This window comes from Haliotis rufescens, unplaced genomic scaffold (genome assembly GCF_023055435.1).
Source record: "Haliotis rufescens isolate VD_foot unplaced genomic scaffold, xgHalRufe1.0.p SCAF_12, whole genome shotgun sequence".
Lineage (NCBI taxonomy): Eukaryota > Metazoa > Mollusca > Gastropoda > Lepetellida > Haliotidae > Haliotis > Haliotis rufescens.
The window spans coordinates 22,813,559-22,837,341 of record NW_025963802.1 but is presented as its reverse complement, the minus strand read 5'-3'; the positions used below and the strand labels follow the sequence as shown (position 1 = coordinate 22,837,341).

General features: G+C 41.4%; 1 protein-coding gene across 10 annotated transcripts; it reads right to left on the bottom strand.

The window, feature by feature from the left end:
• Window positions 1–599: 599 nt before the first annotated feature.
• LOC124143238 (PRELI domain-containing protein 1, mitochondrial-like) lies at window positions 600–12,570 on the bottom strand. 10 transcript variants are annotated; one of them, XM_046512122.2, is made up of 5 exons: window positions 12,459–12,560; window positions 11,851–11,992; window positions 11,536–11,645; window positions 9,013–9,229; window positions 600–3,341 (listed from the first exon to the last, which is right to left on the bottom strand). In XM_046512122.2, exons 2-5 carry the CDS (start codon window positions 11,854–11,856, stop codon window positions 3,012–3,014), a joined length of 663 nt encoding a protein of 220 aa, XP_046368078.2. In that variant the 5' UTR covers window positions 11,857–11,992; window positions 12,459–12,560; the 3' UTR covers window positions 600–3,011. The 10 variants fall into 10 exon arrangements, with proteins under 10 accessions (XP_046368078.2, XP_046368075.2, XP_046368081.2 ...); XM_046512119.2 differs by having other exon boundaries at window positions 11,851–12,204; window positions 12,432–12,553; XM_046512125.2 differs by lacking the exon at window positions 11,851–11,992 and adding an exon at window positions 12,153–12,204 and having other exon boundaries at window positions 12,432–12,553.
• Window positions 12,571–23,783: the final 11,213 nt, after the last annotated feature.

Sequence of the window (23,783 nt, the reverse complement as noted above, 5' to 3'; positions counted from 1 at the left end):
ATTTAAGACAGTGCAATCTTACATCAGTCAGATAAACACTTTGTCTTATTTCTCTCTTTTCTTCTATATTTGTTCTTCCTATTCTCATCATCCCTCGTTGTACTTGTCATCCTACATCATCTTTTGTACATACGTATATAGTGTATGTAGATACCAAGGAGAGGGTGTCCTATGTTGGATAACTTGTTCCTTTTCCATTAGTGAATAACATATGTTTAAACTAAACCAATACTGGGGAACGAAGACCGACTTTGTTCCAATAAAGGCTGTAATACTGATGATTGGATGGCACAGCTGACAGTCCTTAATCGTCAAATGATCTTTTCCATTTGTACAAATAATTTGAATTCACAGTTTATCAAGCTTTAGTCATCACCTTGGAGTGTCCAGTGCATGTTAGGAAGACCCTAGTTAACCTGGCACTAGGCACTAGGCAAATTTTACTTTATCAACTATCAAAATCAAGCATAGATCTACTTAGAATTATAATAGGATACAAGTAACAGTACTAGAATGTGGACTAGAGGTGGACATAAAGTCTGAAGAGTTTATCTCCCTTCCTTGGCTCTCCCACAGCAGTGAAATAACAAAAATACCGATAACTTGTCTTCACATTTATTCATCATATAAATGTCTACATACATAATCTAATTTACATTCTTTCATAATTCTTTACCAAAAATAAGTAATGGAATCGAATGAAGGGTGTATTGTTTCTATAAGAAAGTAGTCATGAGGAAAACTGTATGGGATGTGTAAGAGATTAGAAGTAAAGAAACACTGTGTTTTACAAGGAGAATCTTGGTTACCTGGATATAATTAACAACACTTTCACCTGACTGCCTCATTATTTCTGATCATATATATACATTCTATTACATTGTGTAGTAGATACACATACTCTACACAGTAAAGTGTATATAGCAACATAGTTAAATGTATGTAAATTGTAAACTATACATTCCAAGGAGTGTTCTGATATTCATGTCATTGACATACAATGTACTGATGTGGACATGTTGATTACACAGCTGCAGATGGGGTAGGCTTGAAAGCCAATGTGACACCGCCATCTAGGCAGGGGTAGTGACATCTCCTCATCTCATCCTGCCAATGAAATCGTACAGAAATCGTGTAAATGACATATATCAGTCATAAATCTTAACACTAACAATATCATACAACTACATCATACAATTCAAGAGCACCAAATCCTGGAATAACAAAAGGCATACACTGAAAGTTACGCTTTTGAACAAAGATTCCAAGAAGTGTTTTATGTAGTACTGTGTTGTATACATGTATTTCTTGGAAGTGTTGCTGACATAACACAAGAGGAAACACCTTCAAATCCTTGGCTATATACACAATGTTATTACATATAAGTGGACATATTGAAGTCTGAGTGAATGATATGATTCAGTTCTCTTGAAAATGACATTACTCATACTTGTTTTCATACTGTCACCTAAACCTTGGGATATTTGGTGTACAGTTTTATCCAATCTGATCAACAAGACTGTGGTGAAAGTCCTGCAGTCTAATGAGTGTCACCTGTCTGTGGCTCCTGACTCTAAACATGCAACAGCCAGCAATTGAAAAGAGGTGTAGAGGGCAGAACAATAAGTTAATTAAAACATTCAGCGTTTATGTGGCAACACTAAATAACACGACTGTCATGGTGTATCTACAATGTCTCAGAGCTCCAGATAAGTTATGTATTTGCACTAAAAACCACACAATAACACACCATAAACAAATCAATTTGAGTTGCTTAAGATATGCATGATTTTGTTTTTAAAACCACAAAAGTATAACTCTATACTGCAGAGAACAAAGCAAAAACAAGTGCTACATGTCACTCATTGTAACTTAGACAAGTATCACTGTTGTGATGAACTTATGCAATATGCGACACACTTAGGCCATCCCATGGACAGAAGCAAACAATAAGTCACGTGAAAAAGCATTTTAATTAGAATTATGTTCTAAGAAGGTTGACTCATTGGTTTAAAACTATCCAACAGACTGGACTCAAGGGAGTAAAAGTATTTTGAATAGCCACAGAAAACTATCCAATAGACTGGACCCAAGGGAGTAAAAGTATCTTGAATAGCCACAGAAAACTATCCAATAGACTGGACCCAAGGGAGTAAAAGTATCTTGAATATCCACAGAAAACTATCCAATAGACTGGACCCAAGGGAGTAAAAGTATCTTGAATAGCCACAGAAAACTATCCATCCCCAAATTGAATAAAACGTGAGTAAATAATCAAGGGCTAAAGAAATCATGTGGAGCCCAAAACAACATTAACCCTGATTTTGTCATTGATGGTGTGTTTGTAGGAATGTAAGCTTCATTGGATAATGCAACTTATCAACAGTGTTGACTGTTGTCGGAGGTAAAGTCATACACTGATCTTGTGATCCTCATGAATCCCTGGGGTAGGTGGGTTTTATGTCACAACACGTGTATCATATCAAACAAAATAGGTTCTTCTCTTTCCCTACTTGTAACAATGCCATCACACCATGTTTCAAACAAAATGTCACATTTTTAGTATATGTGGATAAAATTACCATACCTGACTTAAATGCTGTTCATGGAAATTTAATTAAGGGAATAGATTACACATTGTTTCATTGATTAGAGGATCCTAACTATACCTTTAATATGTGACAAAAAAGTCATCACATTTAGTTTCCAACAGAAACTAAAGGCGTAAGATGCAATAAGAATATTGAATACAAACACAGGCTGAGGTAAATCATGGTAGAAGATGTGCATCAGTTCAAATGGTCTTCAGATTACATCACTTGTCCCCAGCTTATCATCGTTCCCACAGAAACTGGCACAACAAAAATCATGCACAAAATTTGAATATGTATCCGAAACTTTTCAGGCACGCCTTCAACGTTCCTTCACTGCAACTCCAACCAATCCCACTCACACCTGTGTGAAGGATCTACTCTATGCAAGGTCAGTGGTGGATGATGCTCCTGCCAACTTCATGAAATGGGTCTGGGATTGGACAGAATAGGCCGAGCCTTTGCTGCTGCTACTTCCGCAGCCTTCCTGGCAGTGTCCTTAATCTTGTCCTTGCTGGACAGTGTGTGGTCTTGTACAGCAGTCTGTGCCTCTACACTGAACAGTTTGTCTAGTATATAATCATAGCCCTTACAGCTCTTGGTGATGTTTTTCTTGAATCGTTCCACCCCAAACTTCTGTATAGCATAGCCCAAACCAAAGACTGAGGACGTGATCCAGGCAGACCGCTCACACAATGTCTGCATGCCATTGTCAGGGTTCACCTTGTACACACATTTCTCCTCAATGCTCTGCAATAAAATAACATGCTTAAAATCATTACCAGATTATCTTGACGGGCCGACAATCTAAAGCAGTTGAAACTTGTTAAAAGTTTTATTCCTTGCCATTAAGAGAACCAGCTAAATGTTACCCACTTTCAGGATAAATGAGAAATCATAAATTTAGTGAAATCTAAATACTTTACACATTTGTATACTTATACTGCATTACTCCTTAATGCATTCACTGCTTACCTTACTGTCAAGAAATAAAATTGTTGTTCTGAAGTCCCACTATTACTGACCACCGCCACTGTCCTGTGACCTTGATGACACCTAAGGTCACCATCTTCACATCACTGCCTGTCGCCCAAGCTCTTAGAAAAACATACTTTTGAGGTTTCTGAAGCCAAAGTTGGGAGGCAAGTCAAGTGTCTTTGGGTACGCAAATGAAGGAGGTATTCCACAAGGAATTGTTGTGATGCAATCGCAGGGTCTTGATTCTTTTGCCTTACAAAAAGTCTCAAATGATCTCCCCTTGTTATTGTGTAGTCCTCTGGTAGAGCGATGATGATGTAAAGCTATAGCTTTTGCTGCCCCCGCCGAATAGCCCTTCCTAATTAACGCCTTTTAAAGATGAACCAAGCGTACAGACGTAACCTGTCTGGCGTTGGGTGAGGCAATTAGCTGTGAGGGTGGATGAGTAGGCTGGACCACTGTGGGAGGGTAGTGGATCATCTTCTGCTAGATTTTTCTGAGCTGGATGAACCACCCTCTTGCCAGCCACCAGGAGAGCAAGATTCCTTGTCTCCTTGATACCTTGTATCACCTTGGGAAGTAAAACTGGTAGCGGAAAAACATACGCTTGTAGCCCTTCCCAAGGGATACTGAATGCATCCACCGCCCAAGCCTACGGATCCAGTAACAGGGAGAAATACGTCATGAGTTGGTGGTTTAGGCAAGCAGCAAACTAGTCGATGTTTGGTTGCCTGAACTTCTGAAGCAGTAACTGGAATGCTTCTGTGTGAAGTTTCACTCTGTGCAGGCCACCCTGTCTGGACACAATAAGGCATCGGCCAGTAAGTTCCGACATCCGGGGATGTGCTAAACTATGAACTGTAGTTCCTGATGATCCACCAGATGGAAACACCTGAATGTCTGTTGAAGCAGGGAGTGGGAGTGCACTGTTCCCTGATTCCGCAGGCACCACACCCCAGTGCTGTTGTCTGTGGATATTGCTGGTTGGGCAGACTGTAGCTGATTCTGCCAATGGGATATGACCAGAATTAACGCCAAGTTGTTTATGTGCCACTTTCAATGAGCGCCGGACCATAGCTCTGAGGCTGTCGCGCCTTGCAGGTGAGCACCCCACCTCTGAAGGAGGCGTCTACGAAGGGGTGTAGACTCGTGGATATCCCGGATAAAGAGACATTCAACTCTACCATCCACCATTTGAGGTAAGGTCTCAGTTGAGCTGGTAGAGTGATGGCCTTGAGTGGATCCTGACGCCTGATGTAAGGGTTCTGGAATTGTTGAATTGGGCGCAGTTGTAAGCGGCCAAAGCTGTTTAAGTCCTGTCCCGAGGTGAGTAACCCTAGCAACACTTGGCATTGACGAAGCATGCATTGTTGGTGTAGCGCAGGTGACAAGAGGCGAAGAATCTTGTGGCATCTGTCCCTCAGTACTGATAGGAGATCCTGGTCTGTCTGGAACAGGCCTCCTATGAACTGTATAGCCGATAGGATGGAGTTAACTCAGACTTCGCCTCGTGGATTATCCATCCCAGTTGATATAGTAGCCGTCTGGTGAATTCCCGGTGGCGTACTAACGTTGGCGTGTGTTGATTACATAGGAGACAGTCCTCTATGTACAACTCGAACCAAGTGTTCCTCAGGTGTAGATATCCAGTTATTGGCTTCATTATTCCACTGAAATGCAAAATGGGAAAACTACACATTGGTAGTGAACCCCGCTGAACTTGAACCTGAGGAGTCTGCGGTCGGAGGGATGGATAGTCGAGACTGAGTGATCAAGGATCGAATGCATTGATGCTGGTTCTGAGCACTCTTAATGTGGTGAGGCGGCAATAAGGTGGGCGCTTCAAATAACGATCGTTGATCACGGAGAGATTGTAGATCATACTCATCTTGTCTGAGTCCTTCATAGGTACCAGGCAGATGTGAGGATAAAACCCTGGTGTTAGGTCTGAGGTGTGAGTCATCTGTACAGCTCTTTTCACCAGCAGTATGTTCTATGTTGGATTTTCAAGTCGGAGGAGCTGTGGATAGATCATAGACTTTGCCGTGCGTGTCTGCAATCTGTTCATTGAACAGGGAAGTAGATGACCAAGGTCGACCTAGCAGCCTGCGCTTGAACTCAAGAGTCCCAGTTGGAAAGCACTAAATAAACAAGTCTGAGTGTGACGGTAATCTCTGCCTTAGAGGCCTTAAGATGAATTCTCATGTTGTCAATCTGAAGGTGTAGGAAAATCACCATGGTTTGGAAATGATCTAATCTAAACACTTGGTTCGAGCGCCTCTGACACAAGACGGTCTGCTACCCAATCGGGTACTTGCGCTAGGTTGAGATGCCTATTCCATTCCACAGAGGAATCACCATCCTCGCCATTTGAACAGTCCAACGAGTCAGAACAATGTTGATGCACTCGCTTAGACGGCAATCATCTTCTGCTCCGGTGCATAGTGCCTCCTCAATGAGAAGGCTTTGCTGACCCGCCTGGATAAGGAGTCATGTGCTGATGTCCCCATACGCGCTGGTGTACTAGCGCTGCCCAGCGATGTATGCTTACCTGAAAGCACATTAGGCATTTGGTATACATTAGGCGCTGGTGTAGGCGCTAACACTTCTGCCAAAGTTGTAGCTGGCACAGGCGTCTGGTTACAGGTGTGCCATAAACTGCTTCCTTCTGGACTGCATAAATTTTGTATCCAATTAGTGTTCTAGAACGGTGCTGACACTTAAGCGTACATCGGTTGTGCTGGATAGTTGTTGGAACAGCGCTAAGCTGATCATGTGTCCGTTGCGTAACCGGTTACACTGTAAGCCCTTGGGCTGATGTCATTGTACAGGCCTTTGAGTGGTAGGCAGACGCTGCGCTCGGCACAGGTCTATGAGACACAATGCTCATCGGTGATGACTGGATCACTGTAGAGACGCTTGGACCATTGTCCAATTAGCGTTCTGGAACGTTGTTAACGCCTGAGCGTGCATCTGCTGCACTGGATATGTTGCCTGCGTAACATGGTACACAGATGTCATTGTAGAGGCACTTGGGTAGTAGTCAGGCGATGCACTCAGCGCAGGTATCTGAGACACAATGCTCATTGGTATGGACTGGATCATTGCAGATCTGAATGTCTCAGGCAGCTGAAAACTAGGAGCAGTTACGATACTCACAAAATCCTCCGGTATTGTTTATTTCGGCGGAGGGTACACTTCTGCAGTCACAGTTACGGGCGTCATATTACCCGCCGATGATAATGTCTGCGTGGTAATGCCTGAACCATGTCCTTCGCTATTCAGCTATTCTTCTCGTCTCACAACAGGATTGCTGCAAAAAATGTTTGTGAGTATCCTACCTATATATTGTAAAACTCGATGGAGAGAGATTTACACAAAAATTATATTTAGAGTTTGGCGAGTACATCTGCGTGCATGCCGAACAACATGGATAAGGATCTTTGAACGATTTTTTTCAATGACAATAAGTACAACACGCAAGCATAAGTTACGCAAATAAAGAATTGTTAATGCAACAGTACTGGAAGAATGCAGTAGAATTGAACAATAATCTATCGGCGAAAATACGACTTGAAAGTGTATACAATATTTTTATATACGCAACTCAATGTAACTGAGCACATCTGCGTGCAAGCCAACCAACGTGGATGAGAATCTTTAAGATTTTTTTCCACGACAATGAGTACAACGTGCAAGCATTAGTTATGCAAATAAAGAATTTTTGATGAAGCAGGACTGGAAGAAGGACGTAGAATTGATAATAATCTATCGGCAAAAATATTTTTAATGAGTTGAAAGTGTATACAACAATTCATATATACGCAACTCACTGTAACGCCAAAGCTAGTAGTATTTATATGGCTAACTAATTCACATGAAACTACACAACATCATGAAAATAATATGAACAGAATACATCACCCATTGCAGATCAATTTTAGAACTGTAGAAGAAAACTGAAGGTCTAAATCAATCCAAACCGGTAGCTCGGCTGGGACACGTCCTTGCTGTAACCGCGACAAGCAGTGATGTGAAGAAGGTAACTTTAGGTATCATCAAGGTCACAGGACAGCGGCGGTGGTCAGTAAAAGTGGGACTTCAGAGCAACAAATTTATTTCTTCACCCCGGACCATCGCTGTTGCGCTGCCCTTCTTTTGTCGTATTTAAGGTAAGCAGTGATTGCATTAAGGAGTAATGCAAGATAAATTAAAAAATTGTACTTTTTTCTCATTTTCAATCAAACTGTCACAAGATGGGGTTCCAGGCTTAATATAGTCTAATGAAGTGAACTCAGATTGCCATCAGTTGTTTTATTGAGGACTCTATTAAGTACCTGAACAACTACCAACATTTGCATTGTGAGGTGAGGGGTGAAATGGGGTTTAACGTCGCGTTCAAGATTATTGGACTTATATAGCGATGTGCATGCCAAGTGTGCTTGTGTGTGGGTGCTGGTATGAGTCAAAACTAATGCTGAATATATAGTGCTAGCTCACTGAGATACCATGCCGCAGTTTAACATGAATACCCCACTCAGACACAGACTCCGAGCTCATTGTTTTAGTCCCTTAAAGCTGAGCGCCAGGCAGGGTAACATGTACCATCTTTTAACGTCTTTTGGTATGACATGGCCGGGGATCAAAATCCAAACCATCCGTTCTCTGGCCAGACACTCTTCCACTAGACCACAGAGGTACCAGTAGTTCATTTGCATTGTAAAAAGTGGAGATTACATTGTTACTAAGACTACATTATCATGGGCCTGGGGACCATTCTGAAATAACCCTGGAGTTAAATGATGGTTGGTTGGTTTGTTGTTTAATGCCGCACTCAGCAATATTCCAGCTATATGACGGTGGTCTGTAAATAATCGAGTCTGGACCAGACAATCCAGTGATTAATATCATGAGCATCAATCCATGCAATTGGGATCAATGACATGCATCAACCAAGTCAGCGAGTCTGACCGACCGAACTCATTAGTCACTGGAGTTACATGTGCTTGATTAAAAGAACACATAATATATATATTGTTATGGGATGTAATAACATATTACAAGATTTTCCTACTTGTCACTGACCACTTGAGCAAAGCGGACAAGGTCTAGGTTAAGCATGTTGAGTAACAGAGTTCAAACGTAGAGCAACAGTCACTTGTTCCCCAGAAGACTTATGATGATTGACAATACAAGTCAAAAACATGTTCACTTTTTTCACATCTGTATATCACAATTGTTCCGACAGATGTTTCTTTCATATTCTTAAGCATAATACATGGCCTACAGGTGATAAGGAAGCCGGCCTTTCATATTGTGCAAGTTTGAATACCTCAGATTAAATATGACAGGACCTGAGTAACACTGATTAGCTCTTTTTTTAGTCTAGGGGACTTGCATGCGTGTTTGTTGAACCCCAAGCAGATAGAAATAATATACAAACCATGAGTTTCTGCATTCCGATGTTCCGAGAATAAGTGGTAATAATCTTCTTTTCAGGGTCAACAATGGATTCCTCTACAATGCAGACTTGGCGTGGTCCAGGAACAAACCTCTCCCCCCATTTAGGCACTGGGTTAGTCTTGGTCAGCAGTCGTGTAGTATGAAGCCCATCCTGGCGCATCTCTCGGTTAACAACATCCTCTGTCAGGACATGCTTGCTACAACAACAACATACACACAACTACATCTCCTGTCAGGACATGCTTGCTGCAACAACATACACACAACTACATCTCCTGTCTGGACATGCTTGCTGCAACAACAACATACACAACACTACATCTCCTGTCAGGACATGCTTGCTGCAACAACATACACACAACTACATCTCCTGTCAGGACATGCTTGCTGCAACAACAACATACACACAACTACATCTCCTGTCAGGACATGCTTGCTGCAACAACAACATACACACAACTACATCTCCGGTCAGGACATGCTTGCTACAGCAACAACATACACACAACTACATCTCCTGTCAGGACATGCTTGCTGCAACAACAACATACACACAACTACATCTCCTGTCAGGACATGCTTGCTACAACAACATACACACAACTACATCTCCTGTCAGGACATGCTTGCTGCAACAACATACACACAACTACATCTCCTGTCAGGACATGCTTGCTACAACAACAACATACACAACTACATCTCCTGTCAGGACATGCTTGCTGCAACAACATACACACACCTACATCTCCGGTCAGGACATGCTTGCTGCAACAACATACACACAACTACATCTCCTGTCAGGACATGCTTGCTGCAACAACATACACACAACTACATCTCCTGTCAGGACATGCTTGCTACAACAACAACATACACACAACTACATCTCCTGTCAGGACATGCTTGCTACAACAACAACATACACACAACTACATCTCCTGTCAGGACATGCTTGCTACAACAACAACATACACACAACTACATCTCCTGTCAGGACATGCTTGCTGCAACAACAACATACACACAACTACATCTCCTGTCAGGACATGCTTGCTACAACAACATACACACAACTACATCTCCTGTCAGGACATGCTTGCTACAACAACAACATACACACAACTACATCTCCTGTCAGGACATGCTTGCTACAGCAACAACATACACACAACTACATCTCCTGTCAGGACATGCTTGCTACGGCAACAACATACACACAACTACATCTCCTGTCAGGACATGCTTGCTGCAACAACAACATACACACAACTACATCTGTCAGGACATGCTTGCTGCAACAACATACGCACAACTACATCTCCTGTCAGGACATGCTTGCTACAATAACAACAAACACACAACTACATCTCCTGTCAGGACATGCTTGCTGCAACAACAACATACACACAACTACATCTCCTGTCAGGACATGCTTGCTAAAACCACAACATACACACAACTACATCTCCTGTCAGGACATGCTTGCTGCAACAACAACATACACACAACTACATCTCCTGTCAGGACATGCTTGCTGCAACAACATACACACAACTACATCTCCTGTCAGGACATGCTTGCTGCAACAACAACATACACACAACTACATCTCCTGTCAGGACATGCTTGCTGCAACAACATACACACAACTACATCTCCTGTCAGGACATGCTTGCTACAACAACAACATACACACAACTACATCTCCTGTCAGGACATGCTTGCTGCAACAACATACACACAACTACATCTCCTGTCAGGACATGCTTGCTGCAACAACATACACACAACTACATCTCCTGTCAGGACATGCTTGCTGCAACAACAACGTACACAACACTACATCTCCTGTCAGGACATGCTTGCTGCAACAACATACACACAACTACATCTCCTGTCAGGACATGCTTGCTGGAACAACAACATACACACAACTACATCTCCTGTCAGGACATGCTTGCTAAAACCACAACATACACACAACTACATCTCCTGTCAGGACATGCTTGCTGCAACAACAACATACACACAACTACATCTCCTGTCAGGACATGCTTGCTGCAACAACATACACACAACTACATCTCCTGTCAGGACATGCTTGCTGCAACAACAACATACACACAACTACATCTCCTGTCAGGACATACTTGCTGCAACATCATACACACAACTACATCTCCTGTCAGGACATGCTTGCTGCTGCAACAACAACATACACACAACTACATCATAAGCTTCATAAAACTCTCCAATTTAAAAGTCAAGCATTTATTTCTGAAGAAAACAGTTCTTACAAAACCATTTTCTTTAACGTAAAACATGACACATGCAGCTACCTTAGCATGGTAATAGCTAAAATGGAACTGGACAGTTTGATTGAAATAGCAGTGAATCCAGGCCTTTTCAACAATGGACTCTTTGGGTGTAGTTAGGACAACCCTTAATTTGCACAACAAAGAACAACAAATATCAATGTTGACATAAATTGTTGACATACCTGAAAGGATTGGGGTACCTCTGCCAGAAGGCACATGCAACTTGGTCCCAGGAGTATTTGAACACAGAAGATGTAGCATGAAACTTGACCATTATCACCTTGCAAGACAGCTACAGACAGAAAAAAGGAGCACCTTTTGAATACAGCGCCACAAGTTTGTGAGAATCTGTTGGTAGTTACCTTGCGACCTTTGGCTTGTTAGCTATACAGCTAACCAGCTGAGCTACATCCACGCTGTTAAAGTAAGTGTATATTTATCTAGTCATGCCTAAGACATTACGGAAAAGAACCGAAAGGGTAAAATAGGTCACAGACCTTCATGAAGGTTACAGGTAGGTGTTGTGTCTTCTGTCTGGTCTAGGGACACTTATGAGTGATACCGATGCCATTTGGCGCACTTGTCCCATTCCTTAATTGGCAAAAAAACCGACTGGGGAAGGAGCCAATATGATGTGAACTGAAAGTGACTCCAGGCATCAGACATCAATTATATCGCTATACAAAGAGCTGTACTGTGATACATATTATAATATGTATTGGGGCCCAAATTATATATATTTGTACTATTCAAATGGTACGTCTTCATTCAATAATCCTGGCCTAGATCTACTACTAACCTGCTAAAGTTACTTTGCAACGTGACACTGAGATGGGATGTTGTTTCTTAAACTGTAAAACATGCATGATCATACGGCGCAAGGACAGACAAAATATAAAAACTGATACGTTTATATTTTTATATGATTCTGATATAAATCAAACTTGCACGTGCGCATAGATGTTCAACTTCAAACCTGCCCTACAAAAATAATCTAGTTCAGAATAGCACAGACGTTATAAAACCACGTTAAAACTTTTAAAATCTCATATTATGTATGGTGATACACTAAATTAACCTTTTTATCCTAAAAAAAATTACAGACAGGCAATATCCAAGATCCATTTCTCAAAACAGTTTTCACTTTCCTCTTCAACAATCATACGTCGCCATGTTGTCTGCTTGTGACGTCATGAAACCAGAGTTACCCCCCTTTCTTTCAAGCTCCTTCCCAGCGCGTAACACCTTCGTTAGACTCTCATTATAGTATTAGAGACCTCCGCGAACGGGCTATCGCTGTAAGGAACTTGATGCGTTGGCAAGCTCCTTCCCGGCTCCTTCCCAGCACCCCGCACCTCCCCGGTATCATCGCTGCCGCTATGCAGTAAAGATGTACCCCGTCTCTTGATATCACCAAAGACGTATATATACGTTCGTGATATCACGTTGCGCAAGTTTACAACGCACAGAACCGGCGAACAACGTTACCAGTGTTGCAAGAGGCCTTAACAAGAATCTGGAATTTATATCTTTGTGTCTCTCAGAACCAAAAGGGGCCTAACTTGTGGCGATTTTGTAAGTTCTGAAAAAAGGCCAAAAATGTATTTTGAACACCGCAGTGCATAAAGCCATGGTTTTCAAAGTTCACAGGTACATAGAGTTGACATTACAGAGTGTAAAAATAATTGTTTTAGTAGAGACAGTATTCTTAACTAAAAAGTTGTATGCATTCAAAAGAAGACTAGCTAAGAATCGAAATGGCCTTTAACACCGCGATGGGCCCTTTTCGTCCTAAAATTGAGTCTATACTGGGACCCCGTAGTACCGCTGCATTCATGGTATCGCGGCATCTGTGATTTATTGTACATGTCAAGTACCGCGTTCGATACCCGAGGTTGCAGGCTAACTGCTAAACAAATTCACCATCTGTTTAATTGATACTGTAAATCTGGAAATTAATGCGTCTCCAAATTAATACGACTGCTGACCCCTAGCCAAAAGTACGACTCAAAATCAATGCGACTCGCATTTAATTTACGCTCGCGTTAATTTCAAGATTTACAGTATATTAAGTAGATATTGTGATTTTGCAAAAGCAACATGTACAATACAGTAAAGCAAAACTGCATAGATTTAAAACTTCAATATGATAAGGCACTTTAAACGGTTAACATCAACCCAGTTGTTTTACAATGAGAATTTCTCAATCTTGGAAAAGATTCACTCTAGATAAAACTGGTAAGTACAATATCTTATAAAAGAATGACAATTATTGTCAAGCAATTTGCATCGCTTCAAATCTGAGTCAACCGATGAACGATTTCCATTGTGATTCTGCATCAGTGAATTTGAAAGGTCGGTCTACCTTTGGGACCACAAACTTTTCAAACACGTGGCAACACTCTATGGCGTAATTTGTAGTATTTTGTTCACACTCCGGCGCAGTGGTGACTCGATCAGCATAACTCCACTGCCACAGGCTAATTTGCATATCACGTGACCGGACTTTTCTCTTGTTTGTAAACAAACGCTCTTTTTCAGAAATCAGTATAGAACGGACTAATGCAAGTATTTGAGGGCGCTTTACATATTGTTTTGCATAATTAAATAGATATGCTACTACAACTGCAACAGTGAGTTGCATGACAATATATATTTATACATCAAAGTGACCGTATCGCTATCTCTCCGTTGGGCTTCGGTGACGGCACAAGGAGCCGGTCAACCAATGTAAACAAAGGATAACTACGCAAAAACAAGTAGATTTTCACGTAAGGGATACTTTCTTAATGAACCGTAACCATTCTTTGACATTTATTTATGAAAATGTGCAGATTTGTCAAACATGAAACGGATGAAAAGCATATGCTATATCTTGAATGGACTGTGAAAGATGTGATGAATCGTCACATGGCGCTGGACTGTGGCAGAGGTACTTTGCTGGCTGGCTGCCGGCCGCATGGAACTCTGGGTAGGAGAGTGTATTTTGTTGCCAGTCACACCAGCGAAACAATGCCGTGTGACGTCAGGGGTCATCGAGTGTGCATAAGCTCCTCCCACTTATCTATCATCTCTACGGGCAATATGTCATTGAATACCCCCAGCGATGCTGAGAGATGTGAATATTTGTTTATTAAATATAATTGAAACTCAAAGTATCCAAAGATTATAGTAACTGCCAATAAAGTTAAAAACTATAATTATAGAAGACTGTGATTCTGCACAATGGAATTTGATAAATCATTGAGTATGCAAAACATGTCAAAAATATAACACATAATGTCAACTGCTGCAAAGTATCAAGAACATGAAAGTAACAGCCAATCAATTGATCAATTCTCATTAAGGAAATATTTCTGCATTAGGGAGGTTGATAACTCAGTAGTAAGCCTAAACTTCAACCATAATGTCAACTGCTGCAAAGTATCAAGAACATGAAAGTTTAACGCCCAACCCAGCAATATTCCAGCCACATGTCGGCGTCAATCATTTGAACAACTCCCCACTATGGAAGTAGTTCTGCACAATGCAAACTCAACATATTACCTTGCAAAAAATACAAACCATGTAACGTGGCAATAACTGCCAAACAGCTTTAAATGTTCTGCAATCTTGTAAGATATTTAGCACGAACCTCTTCTAGAATCATCAAGAGAAAATGAAAAAATAGTGCAAGCCGGGGTATACAGTGTCCAAAGTACAGTAGACGTTGGAAATCCTGTATTTGATCCCAGCTATCCAGTAAGTTTAGGTGGCAAACCTTTGGCCAACGTGGTTCCTGGTCAATCTGTTTAACTGACAGATAGGTGTTCTAATTTCAATAAGAAACTAATGTTTTGTAATTCAATGTATTTTAGGTTCTAAGAGCGTGTCCCCCATAATGATTCCCATTTTGTTTGGCATACATGTGAGAAATGGCAATGATGTATGTAGTGAAGCACTAAGATTTAAGTACACCGTGTCTTTTGCACCGGAAGGCTATCTACATCAATAACAGCAAACTGGAAAGAGGTATAACCTATATTTAAAAATACCTGACAGGATAAGTGATCTCCTCAGTTGGTTTTATTACAGACTCAAAATAGCATTGAAATCAAAGTGTCTCCATAAAACACTATTACCTTAAATGATAACTCTTGAAGTTCAGTTAAACTCTGTTCATGTTCATAACAGTATGAATAATATTCTATAAGGAGAAGATTGAAAATATGAACTATCAGCTTCACAGGAACCTTAAGGAAACCCAACATTCTGCAAAATACACTACAAAACAAATTAGAACCAAAGGGGCCTACTGGTGAATATAATCCGAAATTGTTGAATTTGTAACTGTTTCTAGCCTTTCCTTGTGAAGCTAACTCCGTGACACTGAAGCTTCGCCATTCATTAATCAAATATAATATGAACAGAAGGCAAATAAAAGTTAAAGTGATTTTACAACCTATTACTGATCAAATTGCAGAGGAACAAAAGGGCTGCTGTTGTGTTATGGATGTGAGATGTGGGGTTTTAGGGAGGCTAATGCAATTGGAAGAGTACATCTTAGATTTATTAAAAAAAGATAAAAAGTGTGAAATTATCTACACCATCAGCATATGTTTATGGTGAATTCGGGGTACTGCCATTGATAAGTGGGCGGTTTGTTAGAATTGTTAAATATTGGATGAAAATCTTAAAGTGTGATCTAAATATATATATTAGTATTGTGTACAAAGCTCTTTTAGAAGGGATGTTGAGTCATCCTAATGTAGAAAGTTTGGCCGTTCTGGTTAGAAATATATTATACCAATTTGATTTCGGATATGTTTGGCTGGGTCAAGTTATTGTTAATGAAACTGGATTTTTGTCTGAGTATAAGCAGCGAATTCATGGTGTATATATATATACAGATGTGGAAAAAACGATTATCAAGTCTTAGCGAAACAAGTCTGTACCTATCGATGAAGGCATCCTTATGTTTTGTGATGTATCTTAATAGTATTGATGTTAATAATATATACCGAGAAGCTTGAACAGGTCTTAGGCTCAGTTCACATATGTTCAATGATTGAAAAGGGGATATGGGTTAAACCCAAACTACAACAAGAACAGCGTCTATGTTCATTTTGTGAAACTTATAATGAGGACGAATACAATGTTTTAATAATGTGTCCAAAATATATTGAGTTTAGACGGCTGTATTTGCCGTATTTACCCATATGTACACCCTCGTGTTTTCAAATTTGTCCAGTTGATGCAAGACTGTCGCAGAAATGTCATTTTTAGATTGACAAAGTGTGTGTACCCTATTATGACTGAAAGAAAGAATTTATTATGATCAAAATATGAAAATATTTGTAAGTATATATAAACTTAGGCAACTTGTGGGGTGGGTGGGTCGGGATTGGTAGGGGAGCAAGTCTCCAGTCTTGTTTCTGAATTGTTGAGCCGCGCATAGTGCGCGTGGACGTATACTGTGTTACCATCTGTATTTTGCCTGAGGCCTATAAATACACTTGAATTGACCTGACTTGACTAATGGCGATGTAATACGGCACTTTAACATGAATACCCCACTCAGACACAGTATACTGACCCCGAATACCGAGCGCCAGGCAGGGTAACAACAAGTACCATATTTTAACATCTTTTTGTATGACGCGGCCGGGAATCGAACCCCGGACCTTCCGCTCTCCGGGCGGACGCTCTACCACTGGTTGCCGGGTGGTTGCCGGACACCTCCCCTTTTAAAAATGCTGGATCCGCCATTGATCACGATACACTACACACAAAAACCTGCTGCTTCCCGTGTTAAATTCTATCACGTGACTGGTGTCTATAAAAATCTTATGCCGTTATTCCAACACACGCAGACATGAAGATGCAGCACCTCTATACTCGCACCTGGACCTGCAGGTAAATGCGTTAGCGCTCGTTTTATCCAGCAATATCTTTTTATCTGAAAACAACATGTCATTTTCTTAACACATTCTTCCGTGTCAAGAAGGCGAGTTTCGAGATACCAACAATAGACTGAGCTCAGGTATAAACGCCCTTTGTGGTGGGGTTCCTCGTGTCTTCTGCTGAAATAGGTCATTCTCGCACATCAAGGTCAATTGTGAGCTTGTATGTTTAAAGTTAAAACCAAACCCAAGTCCAATTTGCATTGATCGGTGCAGTCAACAATGGCCGCCTCCCGGTGTGTAATCAAAATCACCACGGCAAACATGAACGACAGAACTATTTACAACAACGTCACACTCCCACTTCCGTGAATTTGGCATGTTTAGGAAATTGACGAGAATAGACAGTGTCTTCCTATAGAGGGACTTGATGGCTGATATACATTATACAGTGAGGTTTTATAGTGACAGCAGGATGCCCAGTAAATACCTTGGATGACTTTAAACGTATGAAGATTTCAATTTATGCGTTCAAGGATTGAAAACCGGGATCTTTGCACTGAGGCAGATCTTAGTATCCCTTAGAAAGTATTTATAAGTACACACTTTTTGTTATCTGAATTGATTGTATGGTGGATATATTACGTCATAAAACTTCTGCAAAGCTCTCTAGTCGCGCAACACCCGTCACGTAGGTAGCACCATAGATCTGCACTCTATTCGTATAACCTCAGCTTGCAAAACAAGTGTTAGGATTTAAACGCAATCGATGTTAATACTTGTCCGTGAACGATCTCAACACAAACTCACTCAAGCGGTGGGCGAGAGATGAAATGTGTACACATAGTCTTGGCGAGTTTGGACAGCACGCTCTTTCAATTATCGCCGTGGTGTTTGTCTCTGGCGGTATATCATCTGTTCTTTGTGCTAGGAGGTGAAGGGGTGTTTGTACGGTAGTGAGCTTTAAAGTCCTGATTGGTTTAGTCTCATCACGCGTTTTACAAGCGACACATCTGTTTTACCTGCTCAGTCTAGAACTCTGACTGGCATTCTGGTAGACGACGTAACACCAACCATGGAATTGTAGCGACTGCTCTTTGCTACGTTTCCGAATATTTAGATATTTAGAGACGCCAGGTCGCAGCATTGCTCACTCATACGAAACGTCGCAAAGAAGTGTGGCGAAAATAATATATGACTCACGTACAAGTGCATATGTGCATTTAAAGAGGAAATAAAAGCTGTTTTGGAAACATTGACTTATATATCATATAAATTACATTGGTAAAGTAACAAAGTATGTTGACAGAAAGATATGGTTGGCTAAAACATATGCCGACATGCGACGTCAACTCTTAAATTACTTACGCACTATTATAAGATGTGTTTCATACATCATGAGAAATATGGAGACTGCGACTGCTCTATGGAACAACATATATACCGACTAGGTGTCATTCATCGTACATAACAACATATATACCGACTAGGTGGCATTCATCGTACATAACAACATATATATCGACTAGGTGTCATTCATCATACATAACAACATATATATACCGACTAGGTGTCATTCAACGCACATAACAACATATATACCGACAAGGTGTCATTCATCATACATAACAACATATATATACCGACTAGGTGTCATTCAACGCACATAACAACATATATACCGACTAGCTGTCATTCATCGTAATAACAACATATATACCGACTAGGTGGCATTCATCGTACATAACATATATATCGACTAGGTGTCATTCATCATACATAACAACATATATATACCGACTAGGTGTCATTCAACGCATATAACAACATATATACCGACAAGGTGTCATTCATCATACATAACAACATATATATACCGACCAGGTGTCATTTAACGCACATAACAACATATATCCCGACAAGGTGTCATTCATCGTACATAACAACATATATACCGACTAGGTGTTATTCATCGTACATAACAACATATATACCGACTAGGTGTCATTCATCGTACATAACAACATATATACCGACTAGGTGTCATTCATCGTACATAACAACATGATACGACTGCCATGTCAATAATAGTTTATCTGTAGAATATCCATTATGATTCAAAGAGAAATTACCCTTGACTATATATATTAGCTGGAATATTGCGGTGTTGAACAGCAAACACACAATTGATGACTGCCGTGCAACGTCGGTACATGGGATGGATGAGGCGGTTGATGAAGGCCATAGGCACCTGAGCCCACACTCTGAGGAATGCCTGAAGCAGTTCAGCTGCAGTTGTCGGCCTTGGTCGTACGTCATTCAGACGTCTTTGAATCTCGTCCCACGAGTGCTCAGTGGGATTTAATTCGGGACTGAGGGAAGGCCACTGCATGGTTCTGATGACATTCTGCTGGAGGAAGTCTGTTGTTGTTCTCGCAGTGTGGGCACGGGCGTTATCATGCTGAGACTCGTGGTTGCGGCGACGTGGCAAATGAGGTATGGCGTGTGGTCTCAAGACTTGATTAATGTACCGAGCTGCTCTGACACCATTGTCTCTTCCTGGACCGATGTTCTGGAAGACCACAGGGCCGACCCTCTGTGCAAGACCAATTCCACCCCACACCATGATGCTCGGGCCACCCTACGGTTCTCTCTGAACAACACAAGCATCCAAATAACGTTCCCCACGACGTCGCCAGACTCTCTCTCTCTGCCATCTGCTGTTGAGATACAGTAACGGCTCTCGACTGAGAAGGGGACTCTTCTCCACTGCTGGTGGTGCCAATGTTGGTGTTGTGTTGCCCAGTGAAGACGGTCCCGGTGATAACATGGTGTCAGAATGGGTCCTCGGTGTGGTCTGTGACAGTGGAGGTGTCTCCTCATCAATTGTCGACGCACGGTGTCCGCACTAATGTGTCGCTGGTGTGTCCCCGTGGTCTGTCTAGCAGTTTCCGCAGCAGTAACAAAGCGATCTTGAAGATGCTGTCGCACAATCTAACGATCCCGACGTCGGGTCATTTGTAGTGTTGGTGGCCTGGTACCGTTGCCGGTATATGGTCCTTACGTGGACTTGAAATGCATTGGCTACTTGTCGGGCGGTTTGTCCAGCTTGCAATCATTCAAGGGCTTGGTGTCGCTGATTTCTTGTAAAGCTTGGCATTTGGTAGCAATTCAATAACAAATGAATAGGGGAACGCATGTGCATTTCAATTTGCACGGAACTCACATGCATCGGGTTACCATGGCATGCCGTGATGCGTTTTAGCGATCGGTTTTATTGTCATCTGTTTTGCTTTTTTATCATCAAATTTCATTTTTCCGGACAAGGTCATTCTGGTTCTGGCATTTAAATGAACACTTTTCATGCAATGTTACTTGGGATGACATTTCTTTTTCGGTTCAGTATACAATTTCTAAGCACTGTATTTCACAGAGCCCCATGCGTTTGTCACTTTTGTAGGAACATATATTGTCAAAGCAAGGTCTTATTCCATGTACACAACTACTCAACAAACGTTTTAACATTGGAATGATGAAAGTGCCATTTTTGGCATAGTCATCTTCTCTTCGCAAACTACAGCAGGAAAATGTCTTCAAAACCACTGTCTACAAATATTCCGTGATCATCTCAAACGCCTGCCAGTGATTCATCTATTTTACCTTCAGCTTCCACCCAAAACCTTACTCTTCCAGCACTTATTGATGTGCATATCGTGCACATCGCAAGTATATCTAGGGGTGGGATTCTCCTGTAGTTATTAGGATCATTTGTGTTACCATCTTTATGTATAAAGGAGGGGACGACTCCGAGCGTGGGAATTATCCACTGTCTAGAATGTTATTAAACAGAGTGTACAGAAAACGTAACAAACTGTCACACGAGTCGTTCATGGTTTCTGGTGAAATTCTATCATTGTCTCGTGATTTCCCTTTACTGTATAGATTTTACGAGGTTTTCGTATGGATCTTAATATTTGTTCTACAGCTATTTCAATTTTGCGCGAATATCATCGCGATCACAAAGCTGCCCACGTGTGTCTAAATGGTGGCCGTGAAGGAACTGGGATGCACGATTGCAACAACTTCTTTATTACAATTGGTGCGACGTTTCGGTGTAGATCCGGTTGTATATCATTCTCCCCAAAAAATATTTTACCCCGCTTCACATAGTCCTTGTTGTGTGTGTCGGTGATGGTATTCTGAAACATATTTAACCACGAGTACATAAGTTTTTTTAAGGCACGAGACAAACGTTGTCAAACACGATCAAACTATACTGATTTTACATATATATTTCTCACAATTCTCCTTGATGACGACTAACGTTTGCTTAAAAGTGCATGGAAAATCCTATATCGACTCTGCTGTAGAGCACACGGAGTCGTTAGTGTTAGTGTTTAAATACATGTATAACGACCGCCCTTAAAATACATGCGCCTTAGACGAAAATGCAACAAATACAGTGGAAAAGTCGGTGATGTCAGCGACGAATCACCATGTCAGTGACGAGATACACAGATTGCTTTGCCAAGGCGTCGCCTCTAATTAAGTAAATACACTTAACTATGTGAAGGGCGAGGGCTAGAGACTGACTACAAGAGGGACGTGGGCTATACAGAGGAAGTTCTACATCATACACCGTTGGCGTCCTTTAATATGTTCCCTGAGGGTATTGTAAATAAAGATATGATAATGAGCACAGTACCGTATAAACTGCAGGCATGTCATAACATCTGCACATATATACCTTACTCGATGAGTCATCGACGTATACATGTTTACCCGTGGTGTAGTCAGTCATGTACTATGTCTTGTCAGCTACCAGTATATCATGTGTCGCAGATAATCCTTAAACAAGAGGACAACTTGGCATGGACAGTTTTCTGTTTACGTTCTTATTGTTGTTGCGCCTGTGGTCAAGAATTACACGGCAGCCGTACTGTAGATGTCCTGGCTGGTTGCACCTGAAACAAATGGGCTCTCCAGTAATGGAATCCTTAGAGGGTCGCTGATTCCTGGAATCCCCTCTCTCGCCCTGGTACCATGATGGTGTTCCTGGCGGAGGTGGCCAATAGTGTTCAGGTGGAGGCTGCAGATTCGGTGATGGTCCTATAGGTCCTGGGTTTCTATTCATCCAAGGGACAGAGGGAACAGGGAGTGTAGTAATCTGTTGCTTCTTCAGATCTGCAACCTCGCTTGACAGCTGTCTCAACATTCCCTTTATCTCCTTCATCTCAGTGTCCTGTGTGCTTACAGCAGCCATATTAGGAGTTGAAATCTTCTTCTTGGCTCCAGCTCCTCTCAGCTGCAAATCTACTTCAGCTCTCCGCAGGGCTCTGAGAAGATCATCAACGGTGCTTCCCTGGTCATAGATATGAGCTGTATGATCCCGCAGTTCTGGCCTTGACCCTGACCATAACTGTGTGCGAAGCATCTCATTCCTGGTTGCCTGGGGAACTGGTCCTTGTGCTTCTGCTTGGAGGAGTGAATGCTCCAACCTGCATGCCCATAAAGCAACTTCTTCTGTGGCCTCTTGACGTGAGCTATAAAAGTTAGCTAGTAGTGATTGACCCCTATCTACACTTCCAAACGTAGCCTCTAGCTTTGAAATGAGCTGCTTGATATCAGCCTCAGGCCCAAGGCACATGGCAACCGTTGCTGCCTTACCACGTAGGGATTGTTGGACTATGTTAACAACAGCCTGTGGTGAAAGAGACTTGTTTTGAAACAAACACTCAACATGATATTTCCAAACATCAAAAGATGTTTCGCCCTTCTTGTCACCAGAAAATGATGGAACCTTTGGTGCCTGTGATAATGTAACAGGTGCTAGAGTACCTTGGATAGAAGGCGGGATGGACGAACCACCCTCAGCCTTGACCTTGGTCTGAGTGTATGCTCGCATCCACTGTACCAGGTCTTCTGGATTATCAACAGTAGGCCAGGTACCAAGAGCCTGAAAAGAAGAAATAAGTTTCTCGAACTCTTCAGGTAGTGGTTTACTCATGATGCAATAACATGAGCAAGTGATAAGGAAATTATAGGGGATAACATAAATGTTGTGTCAACAACCATACGCAGGATACCCTTGTGTAAGCAAGTGATACTACAAATATATGATTGTATGTTCAGGATAACCTGAACAACAAAAACATTATGCAAATGAGTGTGTGCTCATGGCATAATGACCAACAAGCTGAGATGTATGAGAAATACCTGAAAGAAAATGGCCAAAAAAAGCTAAAACGTGAAGATAAAGAACATCATATTACTTCACATGTGTAGAAGATACCGAGGGAAAAAAAAGTTGAAAGTTGTGCAAACAGCTGTGTTCATGTGCACATACAGTGTATATCTACGCGCGCGGGGACAATATAATGGGACTGGGGGAATGCTTATATACCAAAGTTAACTATAAACCCAGCAAAACGCAAAAAAAACAACAACCCGAATACAATCCATATTGACACACATGAAGACATAACTGCAGCTGAATAAACAAGAAGGTATTGATCTACCACAAGACAAGTAACAACAATAATACAAAT